Below are 26,418 nucleotides of genomic sequence, written 5' to 3'. Positions count from 1 at the left end.
ATCCCTGTAGCTGAGTTGCCACCACCCGCTCTATAACCTTACCCCAAAAGGGAAGGTTTGATACCCGCCGATAGTTCGCCAATAAAGCCGGATCTGCAGATTGTTTTTTCAAGAGGGGACAGACCACCACCTCTTTATGAGGTGTGGGAAAGATCCCTTCTACCAGGGATCTGTTGACAATACCCTGTAGTGGCTCACGTAACAGCGCCTGGCTAGCCTTTATAAGCCAGGACGGGCACGGTCCAACCCACAAGTCGTGGGGCGTACAGCAAAAAGGATCCTATTGACTTCCTCCAGGCTGAGTGGATTGAAGGAATCTACAATTGGACCAGAAGACATGCTCAGTGCCTCAAGTTCTTTCACTGTTTCAATTATGGCGGGGAGGTTGCGTCGGAGCAAAGAGACCTTATCTGCAAAAAAAACTTGCAAAAGCCTCACAGCCAATTTCCAATTCTCTTAGCATTTGGTTTACCTTGCAGTAAAATTGTTAATGATCAAATTATGCTAAACAATTGTGCTGGGCGTGAGGTTGCAGACACAATCCGGGACGCAAAGTAAACCTTCTTTGTGGCCTGGACTGCCATCTCATAGGTCTGCATAAATGACCTATAAGATGTTCTCGAAGCTTCGTCTCTAGTCATCTCAGTAACTGTTTCATTGATCGCAGCTCCGGGGTATACCATGGAGTGGATCATGAACGAGAATGGAGAGGACATTAGGGAGAGATCTCTTCAATGGCTATGGAAAGCTGTCTATTCCAGATCTCCACCAGCACATCTGAGTCACTAGAGGGCCAGGGATCCCGTAAAGCCATTTGAAGCCGCAAATATCCATCTGCCTTCGCGGGCGAGCTAAAACTTGCTCGCTGCCTAAATGGGGTAAGGATGGTGTATCCACAGGGGCCCTCAGGGCATAGTGGTCAGACCATGGCACTGCCTCGGAAGAAATCTGATCCACTACAACTCCCGCTGCAAAGATCAGGTCTAACGTGTGTCCAGCCCAATGCGTGGGCGCTGTTGTATATTGGGAGAGTCCCAGTGCTGCCATGGAAGACACTAGGTCTGTCGCCCGAGTGGAAGCCACGTCCTCGGCATGGACATTGAAGTCACCCAGGACTATAAGCCGAGGATACTCCAATGCCCAGCCTGCTACAGCCTCCATCAGGGACGATAAGGCACTGGCTGGTGCGTTAGGCGGACGGTACACCAGCCAGATTGCCAACCTCTCCCCAACATTCCACATCAGGCCAGCACACTCCATGCTTACAATCCTTGGCGGCAGAAGCACCCTGAATAAGCAATCCTCCAGTATGAAAAATGCCACCCCTTCCCCCTGCCCACTAGTCTGAGCCTGGTCAAGAACAGAGAACCCAGGTGGGGCTACTTGGGAGAGAGTGACCGTCTCCCCATCCTGCACCCAGGTCTCCATCACCCAAGCCAGGTCCGTGTCCTGCCTGATTAAAAAATCCTGCAGAACTGATTTTTATTATTTATGGACCTGGCATTGCACAATACCAGGGATGGAGGCGAGTACTTCCACTTGGCCCCCATACCCGCTATCATTGGGATGGGACACAGGTGGAAGGGGAGCGAGTCCTCTTGTGTCTCAGTCTCCTTCCATTCCAATTTTGCCTGTTCCCACCGCTGTACCACCGCTGGGTTTTTTGTTTTGCCATATAAATATGGTAGTCAATTTATTCAGCTGGGAGAAAAAGGATTGGAGAAGGATGATTGGTATTGTCTGGAATAAAAATAGGATTTTAGGCAGAATATTCATTTTAATGGATGCGATTCTCCCCAGTAGTGAGATATGTAAATCTCTCCATTTATTTAAATCTGCTTGGATTTCTGCTAGGATCTTGTCATAGTTATCTCTTTGAAGAGTTTTTAAGTCATTTGAAAAGAGAATGCCTAAATACTTGATTTTTTTTCTCGTAACAGAACCCTGATTTCATTTCCAACAGCTCTATTTCCTCCTTAGTCATATTTTTGGCTAGAAACTTCGTTTTCTGTAAGTTGACTTTAAAACCAGAAATTTTTCCATATTCTTCCAATGCTCTCATCAAATGTTCTATTGAGGCAAGTCATCGGCATACGCGCAAACTTTATATTCCCCCCCCCTGATGTTAGCACTCGTATTCCATCATCCTCCCTTATTTTTGTTATTAAACGTTCTAATGTTAAGATGAAAAGCAAGGGGGACAATGGACATCCTTGTCTGGTTCCCCGTTCAATTCTGATCGCTTCGAAGAGATCTCCATTGATGCTAATCTTTGCGCTTTGTTTGGAATAGATAGCTCCCACTAGATTCGTAAAGTTCGGGCCGCATCTGATAGTTTCTAATGTCTTCACAATGAGGTTCCAATTGACGTTGTCAAACGCCTTCTCGCATCTAGGGCAATACCGGCAAACTGCTTCCCGGGGTGTGACCGATAGTATTCCAAACTATCCATGAAAAATCTTGTGTTCTGCCTTATTGCTCTGCCAGGGACAAACCCTGTTTGGTCTTCCTCGATAACTGTGGCAATAATCTTTTTCAATCTGTTGGACAGGATCGTTGCAAATATCTTATAGTCCGCGTTCAAAAGCCTGTAATTGGCCTGTAATTACGTATTTCTGTAGGGTCTGAGTCTTTTTTATGAATTAGTGATATCGAGGCCTCACTCCACGAGGGAGGAAGGTGGGCTGTTTCCTGGATCTCTTCTATCAGGGACTTATAAGGTATCAACAGAACCTCTTCAAATGTCTTGAAGAGTTCGATGGGTAAACCATCTGGGCCTGGAGCTTTATTATTTTTCTGTTTTTTCAATGCTTCTGTTATCTCGTGCATTGTGATTGCGCCTTCTAGACCATCACGATGCTCTTCAGATATTCGCTTGATCCCAACCTTTCTGATATACTCCTCCTGGGATTGTGATGTTATCTCTTGTCTTTTATAGAGATTCTGATAGTACTTTTGAACAATTGAGTTCATTTGAGATTTTTCTGTGGTTTCTTCTTTTTCTTCATTTTTAAGCGATCTTACGGCTTTCCTCTCCCTTTCTTTTCTTAATTTATATGCCAGCCATCTACTCGGTTTGTTGGCGTTTTCAAAATAGTTTTGTTTGGTCCACTTCAATTTCTTCTCCAATTCTTCCATCAATAATAAGTTTATTTCATGTTGGATCGCATAGATTTTGACTGCAACTTCTCTGGAGCTTTTATCTTTTTGTTGCTTTTTGAGTTTCTCCAAATCTCTCATTAAATCATTGTATGCTTTCATTCGTTCTTTTTTCCTTTTAGTAGAGTAGCTAACTGGAATCCCTCTAACGTAGGCCTTAAAAGCATCCCAAATAATTTGCATTGAGGTATCTTTTTTCAAGTTGCACTCAAAAAACAACTTAATATCTTCCTTTGCTTTCTCGATAAATGGTTCTTCTTTTAAAATTTGCAGATTGAGTGTCCAACGAGTTTTGCGTATGCAATCTTTCAGAATAATTTGAATTGGATTATGGTCGGCATAGGTTTTAGGATTGATATTAGCTTCGGTGACCGACCACCCCAGGGAAGCCAACAGCCAACACATATCCAGTCGGGACCAACATTTATGTACATGGGAGAAGTATGTGAAGTCCCTTGTTTGTGGATTCTTCATCCTAACTGGAGGACAGATTTTAAAGTGCTAGTGTTCTTAAAAATGCCGGTAGGTATTAAAAAGTTGGAGCCTCTTGAGGTGTCTTTAAGGTGCTGGTGCAAATTGCAAACGTGGCAATCCAGTGAAGAGGCAGCCTACCTTCATTGGCAAGTGGCACAAAATATACGTAACCCCAAGATACTAATGACTAGGCACTCCCAGTTTGAATTACTTTAGGATTTTAAGTGGTCGCAATACAGAAGGGGGGGGGTTGCCCTCAAGTTGCAGCCAACCTATGGCAACCCCATAGAGTTTTCAAGGCAAGAGACATTCAGAGGTGGTTTGTCGTTGCCTGTCTCTGCATCATGACCCTGCTATTTCTTGGAAGTCTCCCATCCAAATACTAACCAGGGCCAAGCCTGCTTAGCTTCCAAGATCTGGTGACAGTGGGCTATCTTGGTGTAGATCAGGGGTGTCGAATTCATTTGTTATGGGGGTTGGATCTGACATGAATGAGACCTGTCGGGCTGGGCCATGTTGGGCCAGGCCATGTGTGTACTTATTTAAGATTAGATAGCAGAGATATAAATTTTATAAAGGACACAGACAAACACAATAAAATATTTTTTTTAAAAAAAACTTAAAACATGCTTAAAACATTAGCACTTGTTGGTCTTAAAGGTGCTTTCTTTATATTTCTCCCATGGGATCCAGGGAACAGGGCAAAGGAAGCTCTGGCTCTTTCCTTCCTTCCCCATGGGACTAGGGGGAGGAGCTTCAGCCAATACAAGGAAGACAGACATGGCTCAGTAGCTCCACTGCGCAATTAAGAGAGCCTGAAAATAATAGAATTATAGAGTTGGAAGGGACCTCTAGGGTCATCTAATCCAATCCCCTGCGCAATGCAGGAAACTCACAAACACCTCCCCCCTAAATTCACAGGATCTTCATTGCTGTCTGATGGCCATCTAGCCTCTGTTTAACAACCTCCAAGGAAGGAGAGCCCACCACCTCCCGAGGAAGCCTGTTCCACTGAGGAATCACTCTAACGGACAGGAAATGCCTCCCCCCTCCTCCCCCAGGGAGGAGCCTCAGCCAATGGATAAAATAGAGGTTTTGCTCTGTAGCTCCTATGTGATTGAGCAAGCCTTGCAAAGCTGTTATGTAGAAAGAAGCAAGAGAGAGGGAGAAAGAAGTAGATTACAACCAGTTACTCGAGGGTCTGATAGGAGCCCTCAGGCCCCCGGGCTGCATGTTTGACACCCCTGGTGCAGATCATGCCTAAAACTTCAATGGGGCATGGAACTGTTCCTTAGATAAATAAACAGAATAGAATGCGGTATGATGGCAGTGGAGGCTGATGTCATGCTACTTAAGCAACTTTTCCACAAATAGAGTAAGAGCTTTCCTAGAATAAGTATGTTTGGGGTGCATCTTTTGCCAATTTTCCCTTCTTGCTGCAGTTACCTAAGCCATATTACACTCTCTTCTGCATGCTCTCTGTTCAGCAGAAGCAGCTTGAGGATGAGCTATGAGAGGGGCATAAAGAGAAGAAAATTGTTGTGTGTAATCCATCAATTCATGGTTCTCAAGATGAAATGCAGTTTTCAGTATTAATTTAAGTATTTACAAACGTCTCCCATATTGTCTTTTCCTTAGCCTGAACATTTCTGCAAATGTTGATGTTTGTGTGGTAATGGAGTCACATTACTATATCAGTTCTTTGCAAATTATTGTATTGGCTACTGTCAAAAGTAGCAAAATCAGTACAAAAAAAGTGTTCAGTTTTTATCACTTTTTAAACAATATAAGCTAATTTGCATTATTAGAGTGAGGGGCTTTAATGACAAAGCATGGCATGTTTGTTTGATTCCTCAAATATTTCCCTCTGTTACGATAGTACTCATAGCACTGTCTACCAGATATGAAGACACACTGGACAGTTGCTTAAATCACATGCATTTATGAATTGGTGTTTGTTTTATGTGATTAGAGTGTGTTAACTCCTATGATAAAATGTCTTAACATTAACATTTCAAGCAATGCTGCATTGTGACTTTGGTTTCCCTTCCAGAACAAAGTCCTTTTAAAAATAGGAAACTGTTGGACCCTGCATTTCTGTTCCTGCCGACTTAACTGAGTCATATGGAATTGCAAAATACATCTCGTGAGTGGCTTATATAGAAATTTATAAATGGAAAAAGGAACCTTGCCATTCTTGTGCTTGTATGACAAAATGCCCGTATTGAATATTCTGGGATTTTTCTTTTTCCATTGCAATAAATGTCAATTGCAATAGTCTTTCATGGGCATTCATGTCTTCCATAACTCTGTTTTCTGCAAGGTTTTCAAGACTGTTTCTCATTTGAATTTTAGATAAATACTTTTGTCTGGAAGGGAATGATCAGCCAAAGGAAAACACTGTGATTGTGTGAATCATAAATGTGATTCCTTAGGGCCCTTGCTCCCAAGTGTGACTTTAGGTGTTTCCATTGCATGGAAAATAAAATGTGCTCTGGCTATCAAAACTATCAGTGAACAAGTTATTACTTACTAAGAAATAAAACTAGGCTTAGGTGCATGATCTGTTTTTTTCTATTAAAAAGGAAAAAATGACATATAGTTCTTGAACATTCCTCACATTGATTGGCTTATTCAGTATATAAGCTCCCACGCACCCATGAGTTGCATCAATTTCATTTTAAAGATGCTCTTATTTGTGCAGTTGCTATTGGAACTTGGTTTGGTCATGCAGAGCCAATGGCTCCACTGAAATAAATGCATTTTTGTTTGTTTATTTAAAACCTGTGATTCTTTAACACTGCATCGTCTATCATAAGGATTAGACAGTACAGTAAAAATCAGTTTCTAATTTCCACGATAGTGATCTGTATGTAAACTATGTACAGCTGCGTATCAGGAATCTGGGAATGGAATAACAATTTTTGCCTTTATTTGCCAAATGGATAGTAGCCATTATTGCTTGGTATTTTTTATTTTTCATTCAGTTGAGCACTCTGAAATGTCTTCCTTTTTTCTTAGCACTTTTATTTACTGGAACTCACCAGCTGAGCACCATTCCTGACAATATACAGATAAACCTTCCCCTCCTCCACCATGACAAATATAATCTTTGGAAATTTGTGGCTGTTTGATGCTAGCTAGGAATGGAGAAGTGAAAGCCAATAAAAATAAAATGGATTGGGGGGAGGGTAACCTCCCATTTTTTGATGGAAAATTTTTTGGAAGGCTACTAAACAAAAACTCTTTCTACAGATATATAAAACATTTCCCAAAATGTCTAAAAGTACCTAATTTTAGCAGCAATTACTGTTACATCATCATCTAATTTTTCAGTGTTATAAAGTTCAGCCTAATATCCAATCATGTTCTTTGTGAGAGAATTTCTATTTGAATAATACACTTTCTTTTGTTTGCTACAGAATTTGGTCTCTATCTTCAACTTTTATTTTTCCTACCTCTCAGTTGACAAAAATTAAACATACATGTGCTATGATGGTTTTGCAGCTCTTGAGTATTGGGTATATTTGGGAGTTTTTCTTATAGAAAATGCAATTTTTTAGACTTTTAAATATTTAGAGCCAGTTAGTGTAGTGGTTAAGTGCACAGACTCTTATCTAAGAGAACTGGGTTTGGTCCCCCACTTCTGCACATGCAATTGCTGGAATGTGTTCTTTATATTCATTTGCCATATCTAAAAAGTATCTGGGATTCTAAGAAGAAATAATACTGCAATAAGAACATTCTAACCCCCCCCCCCCAAAAGCCCAGATTTTGGCACTGTGCTGGAAGTGATTGTGTTTTCATGCAAAAGTGTTATAGGAAGGGGATAGTGTGTTTCAATGCATTATCAACATAGGTGGTGAAAAGTGCCATCAAATTGAAGCTGACATGGCAACCCTTGGGTCAGTCATAACTCTCTCAGAACTGTTCTGCCCAAGAGCAGTTCTTGGAGATCTCTGTCTCCCCCACTTACCTCACTGGGTATATGTTGTGGGGAGGGGAAGGGACAGGAGATTGTAAGCTGCTCTGATACTCTTTTGGTTAGTGAAGGGTATAAATCCAATATCTTCCTCCTCCTCCTCCTGTTCTTTTTCATTCTATAAATATGCCAAATAAGTTAGCATATAAAATTGTACCAAATTATAAAAGATATATTTTACATTAAGTAAAATAAATTTAGGTTTAATAGGTATGTAAATATTGCTTATATGTTAAACCCCACCACCTCTTCCCCCTCTCATAGCTTCACAATTTTTAGAAATTTCATATTTGTATAGATGAGTCTGTAGTAATATTATCAGCTGGTCTAGGGTTTACATCCATCTAGATTCTGGATGGCTTCATTGTGCTGATGTTTCCTGTTTTACAGGCCATTGAGTTACATAGTAAGAAACATCAAGAAAATAAAGATAGTAAAAGACATTGGTTGGGTATGGGCTCATTTTATCACACATCTACATATGATATGTCAAAAATTCTGCATGCTGTTTGACAGATGATGATCAGACTATCCTTAGCGTGAGAGAGCATTGCCACAGGTTGCTGGGTCTTGTGCATGGTCTCTGTTTGGGGTTAATACAGTAAGAACAGCCAAATACATCAGATAACTAATCCAGACTTTCGAGAAATTCCTTCATTTTTTTCCTGTACATTTTTTAAAAATTCTTTGTTCATGGATGGTGGCTACTATATAGAATAACTCAAAGGTTGATTTACAAAACTTGGGGACATTCAGAAATTTTAGATTTCTCTCTCTGCAGTTGGGAGAATGCAGTAGAAGATTTGGCAGCAGAGCAATATTATTTAAATGGTTACTCCCTCCCAGACTTTTAAAGAAAGGGCACACAGTTAATAGGAAAGAATCAAATCCTGATAGCCATTGTGCACAACAGAATTATTGAGTGCAGGACTTTTTTGTAGAAAAAGCCCAGCAGGAACTCATTTGCATATTAGGCCACACACCCTGACACCAAGCCAGCAGGAACTGTGTTCCTTTGCATTCCTTCTCAAAAAAAGCCCAGATTGCGTGTACGCCAGAGATGTGTGTATCATATATAGATACAAATATACCTATTTAAATAAAGCTGACTTGTCAATGTTGTCTTTGTGTCTTAATTTTAGTTTAAATTTTTTTAGGGGGAGCATCAGTGTTGCATACTTGGAGATGGTAGTGTTTTAAAGGGTTAAGAATTAACTATCATATTTCCTTTTAATAAAAAAGTAAGCATGAAGCTGAATTTGCCTCTTGTACTAAAGCTTTTAAAAATTCTTCTGCAGAAGATTATGGTAAAAAGAAATGTAGGGAACTTGAACAAACAACTTCATTCGTATCTGAAGGCAGGAAGAAGTGATTGTTTCCAGCTGTGGACAGTTTGTAGTCCAAAAGAACTGCATTGCTTTCCACAAATCATAACAGCATTTTTTTTCAAGTAAGAGGTCATCTGTGTTTAGATTATTTTCCTTTATATGTGTTCTTTATATTCATTTGCCATACCTAGAAAAGTATCTGGGATTCTAAGAAGAAATAATACTGCAATAAGAACATTCTAAACCGCCCCCCCCCCCCCCAAAAGCCCAGATTTTGGCACTGTGCTGGAAGTGATTGTGTTTTCATGCAAAAGTGTTATAGGAAGGGGATAGTGTGTTTCAATGCATTATCAACATAGGTGGTGAAAAGTGCCATCAAATTGAAGCTGACATGGCAACCCTGTACAGTTTCCAAAGCAAGAGACAAATAGAGGTGGTTTGCCTTTACTTGCCTCTGTGTAGACTCTGTATAACAACCCTGGATTTCTTTGGTATTTTCCCATCCAAATACTAACTAAGGCCAACCCTTCTTAATTCCTGAAATCTTGACAAGATTGGCCAAGCCTGGGCCATCCAGGTCAGGATATTGTCAACACTACCCTACTTTTTATGTCTTGGGGTTACTGTTGAGGATTGATCCTTCAGCGAGCAAGATTTCTCCACAAAGAATTGTTGAAACCAGATTCAAAGTAAACCTGATGTGGGAACATACAGAATGCTTCTGTAATTAGATTCATAGTGTGTTCACAGTGTCTGCCTTCATAATATAACTGTCAACCAAGCATACCCATTAATCAAATTCTAGTTCATGGGGGGGGGGGGTTGCCCTTCCCTCTTTGCTTATTATTGTTAAATTTCCTTTGGCTGGGAGATAAGGATTTGAGAAAGTATTGCACAGACTCGCTGAAGATGGGAAGAAGCTGTTCCGGAAAGTAAGAGAAGAGTGGATGGGTGGGCAGAGAGTGTTTAGATTTTGTTTTGAATTGTTGAAATATCTAGTTTGCTTCTCAGAATCTGAAATGTGATTCCTGTCTTTATACAATGTTAAGTCCTCATTCCAAGGAAGGATAGGCTGAGTGATTAGGCAGAGTCTCAGATAACCTTACAGTGGAAAAGATAACAGATCGATGTGAAAAGCAGCAGATTTCCTACTAATGTGCACATATTTCCCAAATAGTTTCTTTGACAATTACAAGATTTGTGCCTAGCCCCTTTCAAACAGAAAAACTTATTAAAGTAATATTGTAAGGAACAGAGCTAGGTACTCTTAAACCGCCTTCTATCGGATTTAACTACACTTAATTAAGTATTGGACTATGACATGATGCGGCCTGCTTAACTGAATACATACATATGCAAAAACATATAAGACTACATCTTGGCTTGGATTTTAAGTGAGACTTGTACCTTTTGGTGGTTATTTGCTTAAATTATGCTGGCTTGGCTTGCTATTCACAGAAAACTTGCACCATATTTTACTCAGATATGTGTCCACATTAAATATTAGTATATTAGCGCTTTCTTTGCAATAGTACAAACTAGGACCGAGTACAGGGACATTTTTCTAGGGCTCTGCCAAGTTTTCATTCCTTGTGTTCCATCCATACCACTCATCTAGAGGAAGGCAAAGGCCAAAGTGGTAGTTTGGGGTAAGGATACACAGAATTGCCTGTGCATGATGGTCATGGACCCAATTTGCCGTGGCTAGGGCAAGTGCACAGATCTGGGTGCACCACAAGTCAAGCTCTCTTGGCTCGTGGAAATGTACCTGGGTGTGCACAAATCCAGGCATGCTCTAAGCTGGGTGGGAAGGAGGAATCAGCCCATCCTACTCTGATCTGGGAGGGGTTAGTAGCTGGTGGCTGCTTTCTCTTTCTTGGAAGGAGAAGGCTGAGCAAGTGAAGATGCTGACTGTGGGAAATTAGGCCTGCCAACGATATGAGCTGTTGTGGCCACAAGCTGCCAAGTAGCCTGGCAGAGAAGCTGGCATGGGAAAGGTAATGGGGAAAGAGCCCAGTGGTGGAAGAAGAAAAGGAGGTAGCAGCAATGCCAGTCAAAGAGAAAATCAGGATAAACATCAATCCCAACCCTTACATGCTTTAAAAAAATTAGATACTAAGCTAAATCAAGAGAGAAATGTTTACTGTAGCAACCAGGCATGCACATATTTACTGGTATCTCATGGATCATTTATTGCCTGGCTAGTAATTTCCCATGAGGAAAACAGAACACTTTTTAAAAGGAAGAATTCTGTCCATAACGGAGATTGGAGATGTTTTGTAGGCTTTTGAGAGGGTTTTTAGGAATATATTTAGATTTCAGGGAGACAGAGACCTAGACAGCCATTACTAATATCTGGCCAGATGCACAAGATGAACTTGGAATCTCTCCTTTTCTTTGTTTTCATTTGCTACCATATAGGCATACCTTACTGAGTCCATGTGTACTCTGTATACCTAAATAAAAAAGATATTACAGAAATGCTATGAATGTTCTCTCTGGTCTTTCCACCAAGAAAACCCTCTGTAAAACTTCCAGAGTTTAATGCTCGCTAAACTTTTACAGTGTAGTCCTAAGTAAACACTCTTCCATGTCTATTGACTTCAGTGGAATGTCACTCTGCGTAGGATTGCACTGCTAACCTCTTGAAGAAGTAGGGTGCATGTTACAATATAAATATGTCACACTTTTATTGCCATTATGTGGTAAATAGAGGGATATGTTAGTTCATTTTACAAAGTGTATTCAGTACCCAATGCTTTTCACTTATTCTTCAGCCAGCATAGAATTATTATTTGCCTAATGCAGGATATTGTTTGGAATGACACATTTATATTGCATAGCCATTTTAAATATATATTTACTTACTGATTGTGTTCTCATACAATGTGCTTCCTGTGGATAGCATAGGGAAATTCCCTTGGATGGGGTTGTGACTGGCAATATATATTAAGAACTATTTCCAAATGTATAACTATTGAAATAAACTGTCACATAATTTCCTGTGACTGTGCTTCTGCAATTCATTAGTATATTTGTTTCAAGTGTACTCTGTCACTGTCTAAAATATATTTTCTTCAAATGACTATAACAAGATTACAAAGCTCCCTCCCCCCAACCCTGTTGCTTTGTCCCTTTTCTGCTACAGTGCCTTGAGCACTATTAACTCATGGGTGGAAAATGGTCAGAAAAATCAGAAGTCCGTTTTTTTCACCTTGATTATTAATTTGTCAGGGGTTTTTAGGTTGGCCAGTAAAGTCAGTATTTCTTTGTTTTCATAAATGCAATTTGTCTGGGGGGTGGGGGTGGAGTTGTTTTGTTACCGCATTTTGGGAGTCTGGAGGTCCCAAATGATGAGTTCCGAGCTAGAAGAGTTCCTAGAAGATGAACATGATGAGTTCTGAGCTAGAAGAGTTTGTCCTGGTACGCTGGGGGAAATTAGTTCTGGTAGCCACAGCATGGCTACAGATTGTAAAGAAACTATTTCGCTTTACACTGTTAGTGTCAGAGTAGAACTTATCTGGGTAATGAAAACAATTTCATTTTGAAGCTGTCTTGTGAACATATTGCGGAAGCTTTCCAATTCATGTTTCCAAATTCAGTGTCTCAATGTTTTTTCTTCTCAAGGACAAAAGTGTGGTATCTAACAACAGATGTGCTGGCTCAGCATACAGTTTATGAAGGGCTTTAATGGTGCATATTACACCTTGTGCTATAATGAAACCACCACTGCAGCATCTTCCAAAGAATTACAGGTACCTGTTAGATACTGGTCACCAAACAAAACATGATTGTGACCAGGGACCCCCAGACTTTTTTTGGCAACAGCTAAAGATATTTACAGTAAACTAGATGAAGCTTTGGATTTGGCACAGTTTCCTTGGACAAAACTGCTAATGCTAAGTAACGATGGTCCAAATGTCAACAAGGCTATCACTAAACTCATGAATTATTATCTTATTTTGACAGAGAGAGAGCCTGTGGTAGATATTTACAAATGGATAACAGCCTTTATCAGGGGCATCAAACATCTGGCCCACTGAGGGCTTTGATCAGGCCCACAGGGCTCTTTTCTTCCTCCCCCCCTCCTGTTCTTACCCTTTGAAGCTCCCAGGCTGATTCTCTTACAGTTCCCAGGCTCTTTGAAGCTCTGAAACTGAATCTCTTTCAGTTTCAGTCTTGGCGCTTCAAAAGCTCTTTGAAGCACCCTGTGAAGCTATTAGGCTGAGTCTCAGTTCTCCGGCTCTTCTTACCTTTCTTTGCTGGCTGCTGCAAGGAAAACATGGGGTGGATTTTAAAATCCATTCCACATTTTCTTGCACCTTTGTTTGTGCTCTGCAATGGTTTCAAATGGAGTGGAGATGGTTACATTTTCAGTGTTCCTATAGCCAGCTGAAATTTATGCTTCCTGGAGTTGTGTCCTTGCAAACAAAGGGCTCATGCTTTCAGCCAGTTTATCTCTGCTGAAAGGGGTATAATCAGAGTAGACTTGGTGGAGAAGAAGCTTACAGTGTCATTTCATTCAGAGCCTTGTGCTTTTTCTTGATGTTTTATTTTAAAAATTGCACTGCCAAAGTCCACTATTCCCTCACCTTTCCAACTTAAACAAACTATTGGAAGAGTTTTAAGCATGTTTGTATTTTAAATTTTAAAAAATCTTTAATTATGTTTGTCTGTGTCCATTATAAAGCTTATATCTCCTGGCATTATATTTTTCCCATACTCATGGCCTGGTCCCACAAAACCCCATTTGTGTCACATCCGGTCGTCCTAACAATTGCGTTTGACACCCCTGACCTATATAATTATCACCAGAATTAATAGAGTTGCCACTGCATTCTCAGCTGCTTTGCTTAAGAAGCAAATATTGGAGACAGAACAATAGTTTGTTATATCATGTTTGTCAAAACAAGGGCTTTATTTATAAACAGAAAAGGTATATAAAAATGTCTCTTCTGTCTGATATTATATGAAGAATACCAATGAAGATGGAAAGAGCGAGATTACTGGCAGCTGTTGGGTTTTAGTTGTAGGTTTCAGAGAAAAACATTTAATGTTGGGGGGAATGGTCAAAAAAAGTTCAGTGTTCAAATGGAATATAAATATATATATATCATTTTACAAACAAATCATTTTACAAAAAAAGTATACAAACTAATGTTAAAAATGCTGTATTATATTACATGTATACAATTCTAGAAAAGTTTATAATGCTAACTTTGAAAGAATCCTTAAAATATGGATAAGGGTATATGGAATATATGGCTATAGAGTTATATCTCATAGGTTGCAGAATAAAATTGCACAAGATGCTTCCCATTCATTCTCTGACAGACTTAATTAGTGCTTGCCACAATTGAAGGGCATGCAGAAGTAAGGTGGATGGCTGTTTTTAGCCTTCTTGCTGGCTGGGTGCAAAAATATGGTGTTGTGTGGTGAATTAGAAACTTGATTATGGAAATTTGGGAAAGTAAGCTTATTTTTTTTTAAAAAGTTATCCCCCCCCAGAGTTGCCAGTCCATTGGGGGTGTCAAGGAATCCCCCATCCATAACTCCTGTTCCCACCACCACTGCTCATAACAGTGAGAACAAAATAATGTTTACAAAATGGCCATTGGGCTTATGGTGTGACATCACTTCTGGGGAAAACTCAGAAGTGACAGCACACCTCTCAGGGAATCACTGTAACACAAAGCTGAAACTATAGAGTTTTCATTGTTTCTTAGAGATAGCTGAGATCATGACCAAGTTTTTCCATTTGCCTCCCCAGTTTCTTGCTTGTGGCCAAACCTACCTACCCACCTACCTTGATTGTGTCTACCCTACCTAGCACACTATTCTCTGTAATATCTTGCCATTGTTAATATATCCCACCAGCAGGAGTTTCTTTGCATATTAGGTTACACCCCCTGATGTAGCCAGTCCTCCGAGAGCTTACAAAAAAAGCCTTGTAAGCTCTTGGAGGATTGGCTACATCAGGGGTTGTGGTCTAATATGCAAAGAAGCTCCTACTAGAATTCCACCCCTGTCCACCACAGATAAATATAAAAGAAGGGAAATGGGCTGGTAGACCAAGGTTTAGAAGATCATGAATAGATCTCTTTCAACAGTGTCTCAGCAAAGGATCCTGGTTTATTTAAAACTACAGGGAAAGTTCTGAAATATGGTTGGATCTCTCTTCTAGAGCTCCCATGTTGTAGTTTTTAAAGACGAAGACCACAGATTTATACCCTGCCCCTTAGAGTGTTAAATCTGCAGTATGGCAGTCCTAAGTTTTGCTCACAACTTGAGTTCGATCCCCAGTGGAAGCTGGGTTTTCATTAGCCAGCTCGAGGTTGACTCAGCCTTCCATCCTTCTAAGGTCGGTAAAATGACTACCCAATCTGCTGGGGGGAAAGTGTAGATGAGTGGGGAAGGCAATGGCAAATCAGCCTGTAAAAAGTCTGCCGTGAAAGCAATGTCACCCCAGAGTTGGTAATGACTGGTGCTTGCACAGGGGACCTTTCCTTTCCTTCTCTTTGAATCAGAGTCTCAGAGTGGCTTACAATCTCCTTTATCTCCTTCCCCCACAACAGACATCCTGTGAGGTGGGTGGGGCTGAGAGAGTTCTCATAGCAGCTGCCCTTTCAAGGACAACTCCCACAAGAGCTATGGCTAACCCGAGGCCATTCCAGCAGCTGCAAGTGGAGGAGTGGGGAATCAGACCTGGTTCTCCCAGATAAGAGTCCACACACTTAACCATTACACCAAACTGGCTTTCACCAAAAGGCCAGCTTAATTAATTATAGAATATGACAAATTTATAAAGTATATTCACACTTTTATGTTAATATATGCAGTTGATCAATGGCATTTTTGCCACATGGCAGGAGAATTCGTTTCCAGCAGCCAGCAGTACGCTGCTAGGCTGCTGGAATGTCTTTGCCTCCCTGGGAGGAAAGGGAGGCCTTTTGCAGCCCATCTGGGTGTGTTTTTGAAGGGGTGGGGCTTGCTGTGATAGCATCATCTGTTCCCTACCTCAGTCTCCAGGCTGAGATTGGCCCTCCCTCCCACCCTGTTTGTTATGTAGGCAAGTGCTGGTCACCTCATGGTTTGGTAGGAATTTTTTGCTCCCCAGCTGATTGGCAGTTTGCTGGGTTGTTTTTTTGCCTATCCTACATAGCAGGTCAATGAATTGTGGATTTGGCTATAGGGAGGTGCTGTTAAATAGGTTGGTCACTTTAGTTTGGCAGGTTGTTAATGGGTTTATGGTTCTATGCGGCTAGGGTAGGACCAGAAAGCATCCCCCTTTTGAGGAGTTAGGGGTCTGGCAGGATCAACCTTAGGGTTTGATGACCTGGGGTGTGAGAATACAGACTATCCTGGAGGCTCGACTAGAGGGTGCCTCCATTGAGATGTGCGTCTGGTGGTCGGGCCCTCTGGGGCTTGCCTCTTTGCTGGGCTGGCCTGGTGGGAGCTGTGCCACACAGCTCCGGCTGGGGGGGGGGGGCTGGGTCTCTTGTCCACTAATGGCAGGGGAGCAGTCTGTTGAGACCCCTGGCCCTGACCAGGCCGCAGTTCTTGTTGCCCTTGCCGTTTATTATACTTAATAAAGTGGCCCTTAGTTATACCAATGCCTTGTGTCCAACTCTGCATTCAGAAAGGGGCAAGGTACCTTTCATGTTGGTTGATTAAACTATTGTCTTAATGAAAACTTCAGACTCTGCAAATATTGATTTAAAACAGGTTTTATTGTTTGCTACTTTTGCATTCATTTGCTTTCATGCTATAGTTTTCACTAAATTTTTTGATTAATGAAGATCTGCATCACCAACTGAAAGAGAATGATGGTTTCTCGAAACAAGTAAAAATACCTAACATAGTTTTGCATTATTCTGATTTCCTGGTCCTTTAATCCTGAAAGAAAGATAGAAAATAATTATATTAAAACAGAAGTCTTTACAAAAATATTGTGATAGCTGTGTCTGCTTTTTTAATTATGTGAGATGAAATGACTTCAGTGTCAAAACAGACACTTTAATTTTTGAAGCAGAAAAACATTATGGTATAATTAAAATTGCCATGCATTGTTGCTGAAATATGTTCAAATTAATACGTTTTCCAGTGGTATTTTCAAAATGAGATAATATGAATAGCATAAACTTGATTGGTGGCTTGGCACATCACAAAGGTTGTTCTGATTATGACATTTATCCAGACGCAGGTCTTTCAACACTGTTTCTATTGTGTTGTACAATTTCAATTATCTAAACAAAGCTGGGGGGCTTTCTTTTCATCTAAAATATGAAGCAATATATCCTTTTCTGGTGTGAGAGAAACTCTTGGACACTAATCAAATAGTACTGCTTTTACAATTGGCTCTTTACCTGTAATTTGCAGTGGTTAAAGTAAGATTAATTTGAAAAGGTCAGACATTCATTTTGGAGGCAGATTTTAGCCTTAATTTTACATGATAAAAATAGTCACTATAAAATAGTTTCTTATTGAATCAGCTCCTGAACAGATCTACAATTAATTTATTGACTGTTTTCTGTGGATGTGAAAATATTCCTGTTTACCTGTAGATTTTTCTGCCCAGCAACACTGCAAGTTTCCAACAGGTTAGAAACCCTTTTTGGGGAGAGGGAAGAAGTCTATCCAGTTTAATATTTTGTGACATAAAAGTTATCGCTTTTCATCCTTCCCCGTCCCCTCCCTAGTCATTAGATGTCAAGTAAGAAGAGCTAAATATTTTACAGAACATCTCAGTTCAGTCATCATTTGAAAACATGAAACTAATTATAGTTAGCACAATCAGAATTAGTAGAGATCAGTGAAGCCAGCAGTTGTTCAGGCAAACCAAAGGTTTAAATGGTTTTTCTGAGCTGAATCCTGGTCTCACAAAATAATCATAGTTAAAATAAACCATGGTTGTGCATCATGTCTGAATTGAACCAAGAGATTTTTAATTGACATATTAGCAGCCTGCCATGCAAAGTAATTAATAATATTGCTTAGTTACCACTTCTTCTTGCTTGGTCTTGTCTGTTCCTGGCCATGGTTCAAGAGGAGCATCATGTATCACTGGTGGCATTGGCTGCACTGGATGCACAGGGTACACTGGCTGGTGTGGACTGCCAGGCTGCATTGGGTGGTTTGGATTTCCAGGTTGCTGGTGGTGCCCAGGATGCTCTCCTGCATGTGGTGGAAGTGCATTTGGAACTGGTACTCCTGACGGATAGTGTGGCATTGTGTTTTGTCCAGGCATTTGACCAAAAGGGCTGTGCCCAACTGGTTGCACTGGTGTGTTCATATGTGGTGGCAAGTGTTGCGGTGAGGGATGCATTTGGTGGGGCAGTGCATGAATTTGCTGGAAGCCTGAATAAGGAGAGTGGTGAGGCATCATTGGCCCTGCATGGTGGTGCATCCATCCTCCCATAGGTTCATAGCTGTAACGTGGATACTGTTAGTGAGAGGAAAAGCCAGTTGGTTATCTTTTTTGCACACATTGATTATATACATTATTTAGTAATCTAGCAAAAATGAGACAGAGCTCGACTGAGGATTATTCTTCAACTTTCCATGCTGTGTATGGAAGGATGTAATATTTGGTTCCAGCTGCTGTTTCTAGACTCAAACCTTCCACTTAATCCTTCTCATGCTGTGTCATTGTTACTAATGTATGGCAGCACACACATTACCATGATACTTCTTTGCCCATGGCAGTGAAAAGTAATGAGCCATTGACAGGAAAGTACAGATTTTTTAAAAAAGAAAACAGAGGGTATTTCTCAAAATTAAGCCAGTTTAGGCATGGATGTAGTCTCTAATACTGCTTAAGGGATGAGACTGGGAAACTGAATTTAAAATATGATCTACATTAGCCTGGGCCACTACAGCTCTTCCTTCCACAGATTTGGGACTATAAAATATTGTTGGCTGGCAGTGTGATGAAGCTGAGCTAATGCTGCCTGGTTTGCATACTAAAACTGAAACTATTTTTGTAACACGAGATCGTTGCCACTTCTTTCTGGTATGCTAAAGAAAGGCTTTTTTTCTCTAATGTTTTATATAAAATTTTTGTTTGAGCCTTACTCAGATGTTTAATCTATCAAGCCTTGTACTGTCACCTTCCACAAAATAGCAGTTTTTCATTGTCTTTGATTATTTACATTCCAATGTAACTACATAGACTTTAGTCAAGAGGGATATGCATATCACCTTTGGATATTTCATAGCTTTTCTGTAGTGCCCCCAGCTATCACTGAACCTGTTTTAAATCATAGATACGTATTTATTGAAATCTAAAACTGGCAGATTAACTTGGTTAAGTATATCTTTAGCAAGTATATATTTTTAAAGCTATACAGGTGAATGGTGGCATACGTATTTGTCACTATTTGGGGTTGTAAATGGGAATTCTTGAGTCTGTAACAGCCATACCTGGTGTCCAATCAGGCTTTGATACCATTTTAACGGAGTCATTACCTTGGAAGGGATAGAAAAATATACATCATGTAATACAAATTCAAATAAATTGTTCTGTGTAAAATGTTGCACCAGTGTTCAGCGTAATATCATTACACAACAATTTAAATGTATGGGTTGTACCAAGGACCAGTGATCTTTGATAGAAATTCCCCAAAATTTTTCTGATGCTATGTTTTTCTGTGGCAAACTTTGCAACTAACATATGTAAGTACAGTCCCTATCTGTAGCTTCCAGGACTGTTGCCCTGAAAATCAACCATGTTAGATGGGCTGAATGTGAGCTTTGAAGCAGGATCATAAACCTCAGTGCTTGTACATGGTGTATTTGCCTCACTTAGTTAAAATTATCTAGATTTTGCTAACCGTATTTAAACTATTTATTTAAATTTGAATTTAAAAAAACTTCCAGAAAAAAATTCTGGAAAATCGACATCTCTGAAAAGGACCATTATAAACAAAATTGATAAATTACATCAGAATGCACATTAATTTTATAATGAATTATTTAAAAACTAGGAATAAGGCCCATTGTGAAAATAAATACAATGGGCTCTAGAAAGAGGCTCTGGGCAAGTGCTGTGGCATCATTGAATGATGGCAATCATGCAGGCACTAAAGCTCAGTATTCCTTTTATCTGCAGTGTGCCTGTTGTTGCCTTTACCTGCCATATTTGGCCTTGTAGCATTTAGCATCAGCATATGCTTGTGGTGTGAGTTGCTTTCTTTTTTTTTTTTTTTTGCATGGTTGTGTTATGGTATGCACCTCAAGGTTGCTGTTTTCTGTAGGGGAATTGATCTGACTTCAGCTTTCCATCTCCTCCTCCCTCCATGTAGCCTCTACTTAGAAAAAGTACTGTCTTTCTCTACAATATGGACCAAAGGACTCCTTAGCAAGGTATAATGAGTCCACCCTGTAAAGTAGCCATTTTCTCCAGAGGAAGTGATCTCTGCTATCTGGAGAGCAGTTGTAATTCTGAGTGATCTCCAGCCCTCACCTGGAAATTGGCAGCAGTAGTTCACCAGGAGAAAATGGCTGGTCTGGAGTGTAGAGAATATGGCATTATACATGTCTGAGGTCCCACCCCTTCTCAAACACCACTCTCTCCAGGCTCCACCCCTCAACTCTCAAGGAATTTCCCAATCTGGAGTTGGCAACCCTATCTCTTTCCCAGCAGCAGAAGCCAGCAGCTAGGTGTAGGGTAGCCAGCCTCCAGATGGAGCCTGAAGAACTCTTGGTATCACAGCTGAATTACAGACAACAGATCTCTCTTCCCCTAGAGAAAATAATGGCTTTGAAGGGTGGACTCTATGTGTTATGTTCAGTTGAGGCCTCTCCACTCCCCAAACTCTGGCTTCCTTAGATTCCATGACAAATTCTCTAGGAATTTCCCACCAAACTGGAGCTGGCAACCTTAGTCAGGACTGGCCCCAATGAGTTCTCCCTCAGAGGCCAAAATAGGCTTTTACTGACAGAACCAAGCTTGGTTGCCTAGCAGCTTCCTCAGTGGTCCAATCCTTGTCTGTCCTGGGGCTGGAGGGTGGGCTTGCTCTTTGAACAACACGTGGCTCAGCCAAAGGGAGAGTAGGTGAGTCATCCCCAATACAGCAAGGCTTATATATCTATATAAAGTTATAGCTATAGATAGATATCGAATGTCTTCTTTTTTTCCTTTGATTCGCCGATTTGATATTACTGTTTTGCTTTAAACTCTGTTTAAACTACCCTTTTCAAGTACTTTATTGTATATTTTGCCAGTGGGGGGGGGGCTATCTGTCTCTCCGTCTCATCTGAACAAATATAGTGTATGGGATTATGCAATTAATTTGACCTGGGAAGTTTGTTTAGTAAAATGGTTGCCAATAAAACTGCTGAAACATTGTTAGTAGATGTAAGCCCAGTTGCATTAAGACAAAGAAAGTCAACATTTTCTGTAAAGCAGCATATTAATCCTGTCATTTGAAACCAAAGAAACCTCAGTGCCAGTAATATTGATAATAGAAGTAATAAATTCTATATGTGACAGAACATTACTGGAGCACAACGATAAAAAGTATATACCTCATAACTGAAATTGATATAGCCAGGATGTTGTGCATGAGGCACCTGTGGGGGAAAAATAATATATTTGCATTCCGGGAACAAAATGGTTTTAATTTAATCATTCCTTCTCCCACAGTATATGCTATGGTATTGGTGCATATAAGCAGACCAAGACAACTCTAAGTAATTATATCTCAGAATATGCAATGGCTAATTTACTTTTTACATCTTTCTTAGGCAAAGGTATGACATATGTTAAGGGCACTTAAGATGGGACAGCAATCCCCCTCCCTCCCCAGTTCTTTCCCCCTGCCCTGGAGTTACCACATTTTGAAAAGCAACAAATAGGACATAGGGCCTGACTGATTACTTCAAACAACTGATCACTATGACAAATCTTGTTTTAAATACCCCTAATATTTAAGCTGGAGCTTGCTTCCACTGTGGTACTGTAGGGCAAAACAGGCTCAGCATCCCAACCTCAAAAGATGGCAGTTTAAAAAAAAATGATGAAAGAGTCAAAAAGAGGTCTCTCTCTCACACACACAGTGGACATTTGGTAACCCTACCCTGCCCAGAACTGCAGAGTTTCACTTTTACCTATGCTGCCTGTGCTGTTCCTAAATGTCTGCTGACCCTCAGGATTCAGTGTGAAGAGGAAGTCAGTGGGATGTGCTGTGTGCCTGGGTCTTTCAAAGCAGCCCAAACAGTCCAGCTTAGTTCAGGCTTGTTAGTGCTTCAGAGCTAAGCAGGTTGGCCGTGGTCAGTCCCAAGGACCATCAAGGAAGACCTGGTTTGCTGTGCAGAGAAAAGTAATGGAAACCACCTCTGCTCATATTTTGTCTGGTGTTCCCTTTGAATGGGCTCAATGACACATTCTTCTCCTTATGTCTTTGGAACTATGTGGTGAATACAGTCCACTATATTAAGTCAATAGTACCAAGACCAATTTGCAACGCAGAACATAGAAGTCCTGCTGGACTCTTGCAGAATATTTACTTAATGACAACTAAGATTTGGGTATTAACCAAAAGAAAACTGGTAATCTGGTAATATTTTAAAATAATTTACCAACATGGGTTTTTGTGATATGTAGCAAATGTTAAACCTTGTATCATACTGTACTTAACGCCATTAAGTGTTAATTCTTCTGTCTGAATTGCTCAAAATTACTGACACTTACTGGAAGAGAAAATACAGCACTGAAGAGACAAATAAGCAAAGTCCAGCTCTTCATCTTTTTTTTTTAACCACAGGTCCTACAATATAAAATAAAAGGTTCCCTCATTCAGGATAGGCCAGGTTCATGAATACAAACATAGATCATTTATATTGATATGCCCCATCTGCTTTTTGTTAAGTCAGCTATTAAAATGGAAGAAAAATCAATCTGTGTCTTTAGAATGTTAATGGGTTTGTGTGGAATTTTGTTAAAGTTAAATTCTGCATATCTGAAACTGATAGTAGTTAAAATATCTAATGTTGGCTGTATTGTTGTAGATAAAATAGTTAAAATATCTAACGTTGGCTAATAAATGAATCTATGGACATGCTTACCCCAACATTTTCAGCTACATTATCTGCCTGGTATTTTATGTTGCCCTAGCTTGGCATGGATTCAATATTGTTATTCTTGTTTTCATTGTTAGCACATGGCTGGAAGTGTAGGTGATCAGCATTAGGATATTTTAATGTATAACTGTACTTCAACAGTTATGGTAAATTGTACTTAATTTGCTCTTAATTAGTGAATGTGAACATCTTCGCCATTTAGGGTTGCCAATCCCCAGGTGGGGGCAGGGGATCCCCCGGTTTGGAGGCCCTCCCCCCACTTCAGGGTCGTCAGAAAGCGGGGGGAGGGGAGGGAAATGTCTGCTGGGAACTCTGTTATTCCCTATGGAGATTTATTCCCATAGAAAATCATGGAGAATTGATCTGTGGGTATCTGGGGCTCTGAGAGGGTTGTTTTTTGGGGTAGAGGCACCAAATTTTCCGTATAGCATCTAGTGCCTCTCCCCAAAATACCCCCCAAATTTCAAAAAGATTGGACCAGGGGGTCCAATCCTTTGAGCCCCAAAAGAAGGTGCCTCTATCCTTCATTATTTCCTATGGAAGGAAGGCATTGATGGCCAGAACTCCCTTTGGAGTTTAATTATGCTTGTCACAGCCTTGATCTTGGCTCCACCCCTAATGTCTCCTGACTCCACCTCCAAAGTCTCCTGGCTCCACCCCCAAAGTCCCCAGATATTTCTTGAATTGGACTTGGCAACCCTATCGCCATTCTATTCTGATTTTGATGAACAGATTGCATGAATAGGATGTTCTGCATTTTGGAGTGAAACTATGAAAGCTTTCCTTTTAACAACTCAAGCAGCTGTAGCAGGCAAGATGCAACTTAAATGGCCTTCCACAATATCTGCATTTTTGCAATACTGATGAACCTTAAGAAACCAAGTAAAATATTGAAAATAATATTTAAGTGGAATGAAACTAATTAAATAGTAAACTCATGAAATAATGCACCCTTATTTTAAGATCTCCTTCTATCTCCCCCTCCCTTACTTAATAAGTTAGCATGTTGATACAGTTCATGCAGTCAACTGTCAGTTAAATATGTCTTCCAGTCAATCCATCAGAGTCTTTAAAAAACCATTAAGATACTGTAATGTCTACATTTTGAAATAAGCTTTTGTTTTTGTCATCTTTTTCAAGAATATTAGTTGATAATGAAACACAATAAGCATACTATTAAAAAAATGAACAAATTTACCTTTTAGGAGTATTCTTGATATATCTTTGGTTTTTGTAGCTGTAGTAAAGTGTCCTTTCAGGCATACATTTAAAGAGTTTTCATATCCACAACAGCCAATCAGCATGCAAGATAAAAACTGTTGTATCATACATTTTCAGACATCAAATCACATACTGAGAGTGAATATTGTGATTAAGGTGTGAAGTCTTTAATTATGTATGCATCACTTGAAGACGTGTTATTTTGAATCTCCAAATTGCCTGTAATAAATGTGAGAATTGGTGCTGGATCAGATTCTTGATTTGGAGTTTCTCTTGAGTTCAGTGATGCTGTGACCTGATCTTTTTTCTAGCTTAAAGAAATAAGTGCCCATTTGAATCAAACTGTGTCCTCCAGCAACTGTTCTGTGTCTTAGATTGACAAATTATGCTAAAAGGCATTTTAGAGCTCTCTCTCTCTGAGAAAATAATTGAAGGGCCAATTGGAAGTATAAAGGCCTGTATTTTTTTTTGTTTTCTTAAAGGACATTTTCAGTTTTTTATTGGAAAAATTGGATTTTGAGCACTGAAAACCTCTATGAATTTTTTAAATTAGTGAAATGCTTTTTGAAAAAAAAAATTACTCAAAATGTGTAAAATCAGAAACTTAAATACTAACCCACACCATATTTTCAAAAATGTGGTAATAGTTTAAACGTGAATAATTTAGCAACAATTCATGTGCTATATGTTTGATTTCAGTTTTTTAAATTTTAATTTGATTTGTATTTAAACTTTAATTTGATTTCAGTTTTTTAAAACTTTTATCTCTAAATATGCTTATAATCCTAGTCTGAGTGACTGAAACTATTTCTGTCCATAATAAATGTGAATAAATTGTGTGTGCAGGTGTATTTTGCATATTAGGCCACATACCCCTGATATAGCCAATCCTCCTGGAGCTTACATTAGGCCCTGTACTAAAAGCCTTGTAAACTCTTAGAGGATTGGCTACATCAGGGATGTGCGGCCTAATATGCAAATGAGTTCCTGCTACAAAAAAAGCCTTAACACACATGAGACTAAGAGTTACAGAGTGTGCAATAATTTGCAGTGTTCTCTCAAATACTGGCTATATTTTGCGATGTTTCTTTTAGAAAATGATGGCATTTTATACATTTAAATTCCACAAATATACCAAATAGTACAATTGTATGTGCTGTCTTAGTGTTAAGTAATGTGCTTTGTTATTAAAGCTGTAAAATATGTTTAGTTTTAATAGGAAAGGAAGTGTTGCATATATTGTCATTTTTCCTCTGAAGGAGAGAAAGGTTTCGTTTTCATTTCTCCTAATCCATACATCTTTCTACACCTCTTTTTCTCTCTCTCTGCATTGAAACAGATTGATAACTTCCATTCCAATTTATTTTGTGAAGTGTGCATGCACACAAAAGCTTATACTTTGGATTAAAGTGGGCACGGACACTTTACTACAATTTAGAGTACACTGGAGCACAGCTGTGGATGCCTGGCCAGGGGATTCCAGTGCTCCTGGGGAGGGGAAGATATGGCGGTGGGAGGGGACAGAGGAGTGGGGGAAGAGGACTGAGACAAAACAGGGCTCGGCCCCCTTCCAGTCTACTTCCCATCCCAACGGTGACAGGTAGTAGAGCCAGGAGGATTTGCCCATGCCCGTCATTGGTGTTATGCAACGCCAGGTCTATAAATAATAAGACCGAGACTCTTAGAGATTTCCTGCTTCGGCAGGACGCAGACCTGGCTTGCGTGACCGAGACCTGGGTGCAAGCGGGGGAGACAGTGCCTCTCCCAGATGACCCCCCCGGGTTACTCAGTCTTCCACCGATCAAGGGTTAGTGGGCGGGGGGGAGGGGTGGCGTTATTCAACGGGAGGATTACTTCCGGGCTCTCCCAGCCCCAACGATCAATGGCATTGAATGTGCCGGCCTGGCGTGGGATGTCGGAGAGGGGTTGGCGATCTGGCTGGTGTACCTAACGCACCAGCCAGCGCCTTACCATCCCGATGGAGGTGGTGTCGGGCTGGGCATTGGAGCACCTGAGGCTTGTGGTCCTGGGTGACTTCAATGTCCATGCCGATGACGCGGCCTCCAGTCAGGCAATGGACCTAGTGTCTTCCATGGCGACACTGGGACTCTCTCAATTTATTACGACTCCTACACACCGGGCGCGACACACATTAGACCTGATCTTTGCGTC

At 40.3% G+C, this 26,418-nt stretch overlaps 2 protein-coding genes across 3 annotated transcripts in view; one reads left to right on the top strand and one right to left on the bottom strand.

Annotated features, from left to right (window-relative positions):
• Positions 1–26,418, top strand: part of ARHGAP6 (Rho GTPase activating protein 6) — a 331,686-nt gene that overhangs the window by 212,049 nt on the left and 93,219 nt on the right. The gene's annotated exons all lie outside the window — the stretch shown is intronic.
• On the bottom strand, positions 16,655–22,746 carry AMELX (amelogenin X-linked). The gene is made up of 5 exons (XM_060235112.1): positions 22,637–22,746; positions 21,472–21,516; positions 19,366–19,410; positions 17,945–18,385; positions 16,655–16,839 (listed from the first exon to the last, which is right to left on the bottom strand). Exons 1-5 carry the CDS (start codon positions 22,688–22,690, stop codon positions 16,834–16,836), a joined length of 591 nt encoding a protein of 196 aa, XP_060091095.1. The 5' UTR covers positions 22,691–22,746; the 3' UTR covers positions 16,655–16,833.

Source organism: Heteronotia binoei, chromosome 3, assembly GCF_032191835.1.
Source record: "Heteronotia binoei isolate CCM8104 ecotype False Entrance Well chromosome 3, APGP_CSIRO_Hbin_v1, whole genome shotgun sequence".
NCBI lineage: Eukaryota > Metazoa > Chordata > Lepidosauria > Squamata > Gekkonidae > Heteronotia > Heteronotia binoei.
This window is presented reverse-complemented; position numbering and strand designations above follow the sequence as displayed.